Genomic DNA, 7,342 nt, shown 5'->3' on the forward strand with positions numbered 1-7,342 from the left:
TGCTACCTGCCACCACCACCACAGGATGCCACCTGCCACCTCCAGTGGGATGGATGCCACCTGCCACCACCACCACAGGATGCCATGTGCCACCTCAACGGGATGCCACCTGCCACCTCCATGGGGTGCTACCTGCCACCTCCACGGGATGCCATCTGCCACCACCACAGGATGGGTGCTACCTGCCACCACCACCACAGGATGTCACCTGTCTCCTCCACGGGATGCCACCTGTCCCCACCACCTTTCCCAGCCACTCGTCCCCTCGGAGCACCCACGCCAGTCTCGCCACCCCCTGCCACCACAGGGCTGGGGACACGAATCTGCCTTTCGGGCAGCCACCCCTGCCAGCGGGATGGGGACGGAGCAGGGGGCACAGCCGGCTGGAAGGGGCTGGGGGGGGCCCTGCTGAGGACGCAGCCCCCCCGGGAATGGGTCCGGGAGGGGGCCAGCAGCACCCCGCGGGGGTGGCCGCATCCTGCCCGGATCGGGCGCAGCACCGCGCTCCCCCCTCGCCTCCCTCCTCACCGAGCCCCGCGGGCGCCTCCAAACAAATCCAATTAAAACGCCAGCTCCAGACGGCTGGCTTGTAATTAGCTGATGGTTAGAAAGGTAATTAAAATTCCCTTCCAGCAGCAAGAGCTCCCCGAGGATGCCGGGGGGGGGGCGGTGAGGCCCCACATTGCCACTCAGCCCCCTCCCCGTGGGGGACGCTGGGCTGCGGGGGGTGCTGGTGCCCCCAGAACGACAGCTCTGGCCCTGCCACGCTCACAAAAAGCCCCCCAAAACCTCCAGTTTTGGGGTCAGCGAGGCTGCACGTGAATGAGGAGCCCTTTGCAAAGGAGCTCCCAGCCCTTTGGGTTTTTTTTTAGGACAGTTTAGGTCAAAAGGGGAGCAGGGAGGCGTCGGGGCCATGCTCCCGCGGTGGGCGCCCACCTCCCCGTCCCCAGCTCAAGGTCCTGGGGAAGGCAGCGTGGAGCTGGAGCTAAGCAGAGCCTCCCTGGGGACACCCCGGGGCAGTTCCCCTGTGGGCCTTGTGTGAGCATCCCCCCCCCGAGAATCCCACCCAGGGGGAACAGGAGGTCAGGAAGACCCCCGTCCCCACGCCCCACGGGCACGGGGGGAGGCGCAAGCCGCAGGGCTCCTCACCAGTTTGTCCAGGAAAATCGCCAGGTCCTGCGGGAGGGAAGGTGCAGAAGATGGAATGGAGAAGGGGGCCAAGCCCTGGCCCTGGCCCCAAACCCGCAGGCAGGGGCCAAGCCCCGGTGTGGGGGCTCCAACCACAGCCCCCCACCCCGTGTTCGGCCGCCTCACCTTGCAGATCTGCTCCTGGGAATACTCTTCGATATCTGTAGGAAAGACAAATTCCCCTTGTGGGGCTCACACGGGGGGCACAACAGCAGCCCCCCCGCCTCCCTCTCCCCGCACCGTGCCTGAGGTTCAGGAGCTTTGGGCAGCCCCCCGGGGTGGGGGGGGTGCCCAGCACCACGCGGCACCCATCCAGCAAAAAAATGACACCGACGGTCACCGCAGCCACGAGCACCGTGAGCGCTCCTGGCTCTGAGCCCTCCGACCCAGCACGTCGAGGCTGGAAAAGCCCCGGGGTGCACCCACAGCCCCCCCAACCCCTGCGTCCCAGCCCCGTGGCTGTGCCCCGGGCAGGATGCGGCCAGCTCACCCGGCGGCGCCGTGGACTCGCCGTAGCCCTTCATCTCCAAAGCGATGACGCGGAACCCGGCGTCAGCCAGCGCGGGGATCTACGAAACCCAGCAGGACACGGGCACCCCCACGAGCAGGCGTGGGGACGGCGGGACACGAAGCCACCCCTGCCCCCCCGCCATGCCCGTGGGGGTCCCAGCTCCCCGCATCTCCCCACCTGGTAGCGCCAGGACAGCCAGACCTCGGGGAAGCCGTGACAGAGGCACACGGGGGGGCCCTGCCCCATCTCCACGAAGTGCAGCTGGACGCCGGGCTGCAGGGGACAGAGAGCCCTCAGCGGCCGTGCTCCGCCGGCACCCCGCACCCAGCACCAGCCTTTGGAGCCCCCCCTGGGTGCCCCTGCCCTCCCCGGAGCCCTGTACGTGGGGTTTTTGGCACGCGGTGCCGAGGCGGCCGTCCCCTCTCCGTACCCGTATGGGCACGTATCCGTGGCTCACGTCGGCCGGGTCGCAGGCGGTCGGCAGCGGCTCGTCCTGGTGGAGAAGCTGCGGGAGGGCGAGGAGCACAGGACGGGCTCACGAGACGGAGAACACGACCTCGAGCCCCGCACCGGCACCGCCAACACCGCGCCCAGAGCCAGCCCAAGTCCCTCGGGGCGGCTGATACGAGGGCGAGCGGAGCCAAGGGGGGGCTACACCACACCCAGGGCATGGCTCAGCGACCGGCCTGCCTCCCACGGCTGCCCCGTGTACCCAGCCGAGCTCCTGCACGCGTGGCCCTGCCACTTCCACGCCCCGGGTGTGTTTTTGGTCTGCGGGGCACAGCCGGGGGGCGGAGGCGCAGCGCGATGCTCGGGGCACGAGGCCACGGGGTGGTCGCAGGGGAGCTGCTCCTGGCCCCTCTTCCCACCCGCTTTCAGCACCCACAGCCGTGCCCCCCCCACCCCGTATCGGATCCCGGAGCAGGGCGATTCAACCCGATCCCAGGGGATCCGCTCGCTACCGCCACGCAGGCGCAGGTGTCCCCGTGCACGCTGCAGAGATTTGGAGGCAAGAGCAGGTGCAGAGAGGGACGTGGCCGGTTCCCCTTCCAGCACCGAGCCCGGGCAGCCACACAACCCCCCCCCGAGCCCCCAGAAAGCAGAACCTGAGGCTGCTGCCTCTGCAGAACCGGGGGGGGGGATCAGGATGTCCCCAGGAGATGGCAGGGAAGCAAGGCGACCACCGCCGCTACGTGCCTGGACACCCGAGAGCTCCTGCAGCTCCTTCAGGACGTTTTCGGTGTCCCTGACGAGGATGGTGGCCATGCCCATCTCCCGGGCCGGCTTCAAGTTCTCCCCGATGTCGTCCAGCAGGATCACCTGGAGCAGAAACAGGGTGAGAGCCTGCTGCTGGGGGCACCCCTGGGTGCCCTGTGTCCCCCCCCCTCCACCCCAGCAGGGTGGTCCCTGGGCTCGGAGAGCTCTCCAAGGAGCAGGGCTCCGGCACCCCAGGCAGCGATCGAGGGCTCTGGTTGTCCCTTGGTGTCCCTCACACCAATCGGTGCCCTTACGTCCTGCGGCTTGGCCTGCAGCACCTCCAGGGCGTGGGCGTAGAGCCGGGGGTCCGGCTTGTGCAGCCCGGCGCGGCACGACTCGATCACCACGTCGAAGTGCCTGCGCAGCGCGCCCAGCAGCGTGGCCGTGAAGAGCCGCCCCGCGCTGTCGTCCACCCAGTTGTTGGTGAAGACGCCGGTCTTAAACCCTAGGGAAAGGCAGCGGTGCTTCAGCGCCTTGCCCTCCTCCGGCATTGGATGTCACCTCCGCTCCCCGGCGCAAAAGCAGGAGCAGTTTTCCCACGCTGCAGCCGAAAGTCGGCTTTGCAAGGCTCTGCCTGCACCACAGACAGCTCGGTAATAAACCCAGAGCACCCTAACCCCCTCCCGGAGTGCCAAACCCCCCCGGATCCGCCCCAAAAGGTGCCCTCCCTGTCCCCAAGGCTTACGGGGCCAGCTGGGACCCCCTGCGCCCGCAGCGCCCTGCGGCACCGCTGCGGGGGGGCGCAGCAGGATCAGGCCCTGCCGGCCTCGGGGAAAAATCAGCCTGACCCCAAATCTGCTGCACGGGGGAGGCCGAGGCGCTGAGGATGTTTGCTGGGCTTTTTCCAGACGTGCGCGGCCAGAACCACGCGGGACCCCCGCGGCGGGCACGTCGCAGCCCGGGGGTGCGCGGGTTTCTCCCTGGGGGTCCCGGGTGGGAACGGTGCCTCGGGACCACCCGGGGACCCCCATAACCCCCCCGGGAGCTGCTCGGGAAGGGGGAAGCTGCCCCCCTCCGGCACCCACCGTTCCTCCGCAGCACGCCGGCGGCTCGCAGGAGGGGGGCATTGATGGCCCCCTTGGTGGCCATGTCCTCGAAAGCCCGGGCGATGGAGAAGGTGGGCGGCAGCGCGATGCCCGCGGCCGAGGCGCGCTGCTTGCAGCCCTCCTCCACCTCCGAGAAGAGCTGGAAAAAAAACCACCCAGATACTCACCCGGCCCACGGGAGCCCCCCGACCCCATCCAGGAGCACCCCCCGCGGGCTCCCCCCGTGTTCCCCCCCCCCCAGCTCACCTGGGACAGGGTGATCTGCCCCCGCATCACCCTGGCGTGGGGGCTGTCGGGGCCGCCAGCAAGCAGAACATCCCGCAAGAAATTGCTGCCGAAAGGGAGGAGAGGTTGGCCTGGGGGTGCCGTGGGGACCCCAAAACCAGGGGGAAGGGGTGCTGCAGCCTCCCCAAAACCAGGGGGAGGGAAATACCCCAAAGCTGGGGGCAGCCAGGGGGTGCCGTAGGGACCCCAAAGCCAGGGGGAGGGAAATACCCCAAAGCTGGGGGGAGCCAGGGGGTGCCGCAGGGACCCCAAAGCCAGGAAATACCCCAAAACGGGGGGTGGGCGGGGGGGGGGCACAATTTGGGGAGGCTGCAAGGAGCGGAGCAGGGCTCGGAGCAGCGCTGCCTCCTCCATCTCCTGCTCGGGCGCATGGCCTCGTTACGGAGCTGCCCATTAATTTCGGATGGCAGCTCCATTACCTCGCCCCGGGTACGCCAAGGGGCTGATTTGTCAGGGAAATAATAATAATAAAAAAAAAATGCCGAGAGCGAAGGCATTTACGGCCCCCGCTGCCCGGCGGTTGGGTTGCCTAACGCCGTGCTTCAGCCCGGCCACGCTGCGACTGGGCCAAAGAGCAGCGGGGGAGAGGGCCCCGGTGTCCCCAGCGTCCCCGTGGCACCCCGGCGGTGCTCCGTGCCCCACAAAAAGCAGCAGGAACGGGCAAGCATCGCCGTGCCCAGGCGGCGGGGAAAGCCCCATGGAGCTGTTGGCTTGGGTGCAGGCTCGGGGGGGTCCCCCAGCACCCCGGGGGATACGGCCGGGGGGTCCCTCGGGGCTCAGCGCGGTGCCGGGGGGTGTTTTTTGGGGGGGTCCTCTGCGGCAGGACGGGGTTAAATACCCAACTGCAGCCGCTTGGGCTGCGTCCAGCAGCGGTCTGGGGAGCGGTGCCAGGGGTGAAAGGGTGCTGCGGGACGGGGGGTGGTGGAACGGCCCCCGGGGGACCCCGGTGGGGGTGCCCAGCTGCGCAGGGTGCTGGTGCACAGGGATGTGGCGGGGATCTGAGGGGCTCCAAGGCGCGACACCCGCACTGAGCACCCCGGCTGGGGCTCTGGGGCTTGGCTGCCTCCTCCGGAGGCTCCCCCGGAGGAGTCACCCAGCTTGCCTCACCGCCAGGCGGGCTGCCCCAGCCTGCCCCGTCCTGCCCCAGCCTGCCCCGTCCTGCCCCGTCCTGTCTTGCCCCATCTTGTCCTGTCCCATCCCATCCCTCCTGTCCCCATCTCATTCTGTCCTGTTCTGCCCCGCCCCATCCTATCCCCTCCCGTCTTGTCCCAACCCTCCCATCCCATGTCCCATCTCAATCCCAGTCCCCATCCCATCCCCATCCCAATCCCAGTTCCATCCCCATCCCTTCCCCATCCCCAATCCGAGTCCCAATCCCATCCCCACCCCAATTCTTGTCCCAGTCCCAGTCCCATCCCTATCCTATCCCCATCCCAATCCCAGTCCCAGTCCCATCCCAATCCCATCCCCATCCCATCCCAATTCTTGTCCCAGTCCCAATCCCATCCCCAGTCCCATTCCCAATCCCATCCCCATCCCATTCCCATCCCCAGTCCCAATCCCATCCCCATCCCATCCCCATCATACCCATCCCATTCCCATCCCCATCCCCATCCCATCCCCAATCCCAATCCCAATCCTATCCCATCCCCTCGGGGACCCCACTCCGGCCAAACCGGCGCGGGCGGCGGCGGCACACACAAAATCGCCGCCTCGTCTCCACGTTTCTCGTGCCGAGCGGCGACCGGCCGCGGCGCGGTCGGGCGGAAACTAAAACGCGGGGCAGGGCACGGCCGTGCCGTGCCGAGCCTAGCCGTGCCGGGCCGAGCCGTACCTGGGCAGGGCGCAGTCCCGCTCGCAGGAGCCCAGGTGGTGCTGCAGGCCGGGCCCGAACAGCACGCCGCCCAGGTCGAACAGCACCGCCCGCCGCGACATTGTGACCGCCGTCTGCGCCGGGACTCGAACCCGCGACCCCTGACCCGCCGCGGCCAGGCCGCGCCCCCTGGCCCCGCCCACCAATCAATTGGCCCTCCCCCAACCCCGCCCCCTGACCACGCCCCTCACCCTCTGACCGCGCCCCCAAGCCCTCAGACCTCCCCCTCCCTCCCGCCCGCGGCTCCGTGCTGGGTCCTAGCGCCGCCGCCCCGGCCCTCTCCTGGGTGGATTCTCTGAGGTCTCGTATGAGGCTGAGCTGGGGGCTCCGTGCCGCTGCTCGGCCGGTCCTCGGCCACGCAGAGCTCAAGTGGCCTCATGGGGTTCAGAGTGAAAAGGGGCAGGGGTGCACGGGCAGAAGGGCTGCCATGTGCTGCAGACATGCACACACACACGTACACACACGTGCACGCACACATGCACATGCACACACATGCCTGCATACATGCGTGCACACCTGCATGCACACCTACCTGGTCACATACACACCCCTACATGCGTGTGCACGTCACAGACCTCCACGTACGTGCACAAACCCACGCAAACGCCCGCGCACATCCGTTTGCACAAGCGTGCACAGAAACGTGCATGAAACACGGACACATCTGCACGAGCACCAGCACACGCATGTATGCACACACACATGTAGGCATGTATGCACACACACACGTGGCCCATGTACACCAAACACACGTGTGGGTGCTGAGCACGCGTGCACGCCGCCGGGCACATGTGAGTGTGCAGAGGAGGCGTGTGCCGGGCACGCGTGTGGATGCTGAGCACACGCGTGCACCGCCACGCATGCACACCAAGCAGGCGTGTGCATGCCCAGCACACGCCTGCACGCCTAGCACATGCATGCACACGCGTGCAGGGCTGAGCACGCCACGGCCAACATCCCGGCCTCGCTCTCAGCACCCCCAGCCTGGGGGTGTGCGCGAAACCCCCCCTCCCCGTGGAAGCAGCCCCAGCCCTCGAAGCACGGCGTGCCCGGTGCCAAGCACGGCGTGCGTGTGCGTGTGCAGCGTGGGCCGGCCTCCGGAGCAGTGCCCGTCGTGGGACAGCCACCGAGCCCAGCGCTGCGGTGAGCGGGGCAGGGGCTGGGGGGGCTGCAGGGGGGGGG

The 7,342-nt window shown here is 68.4% G+C and overlaps 1 protein-coding gene across 2 annotated transcripts in view; it reads right to left on the reverse strand.

The window, feature by feature from the left end:
• The window catches only part of EPHX2 (epoxide hydrolase 2), a 13,442-nt gene extending 7,167 nt beyond the window's left edge, over positions 1-6,275 (reverse strand). For both annotated transcript variants that reach the window (XM_035322982.1, XM_035322981.1), the window contains exons 1-10: positions 6,122-6,275; positions 4,249-4,333; positions 3,982-4,141; positions 3,211-3,401; positions 2,897-3,019; positions 2,130-2,204; positions 1,877-1,972; positions 1,679-1,757; positions 1,315-1,349; positions 1,150-1,176 (exon numbers count right to left, since the gene is read on the reverse strand). In XM_035322982.1, the coding sequence (XP_035178873.1) occupies positions 1,150-1,176; positions 1,315-1,349; positions 1,679-1,757; positions 1,877-1,972; positions 2,130-2,204; positions 2,897-3,019; positions 3,211-3,401; positions 3,982-4,141; positions 4,249-4,333; positions 6,122-6,222 (972 nt within the window). In that variant the 5' untranslated portion in view covers positions 6,223-6,275. The remainder of the gene's footprint in view (positions 1-1,149; positions 1,177-1,314; positions 1,350-1,678; positions 1,758-1,876; positions 1,973-2,129; positions 2,205-2,896; positions 3,020-3,210; positions 3,402-3,981; positions 4,142-4,248; positions 4,334-6,121) is intronic.
• Positions 6,276-7,342: the final 1,067 nt, after the last annotated feature.

This window comes from Oxyura jamaicensis, chromosome 3 (genome assembly GCF_011077185.1).
Source record: "Oxyura jamaicensis isolate SHBP4307 breed ruddy duck chromosome 3, BPBGC_Ojam_1.0, whole genome shotgun sequence".
NCBI lineage: Eukaryota > Metazoa > Chordata > Aves > Anseriformes > Anatidae > Oxyura > Oxyura jamaicensis.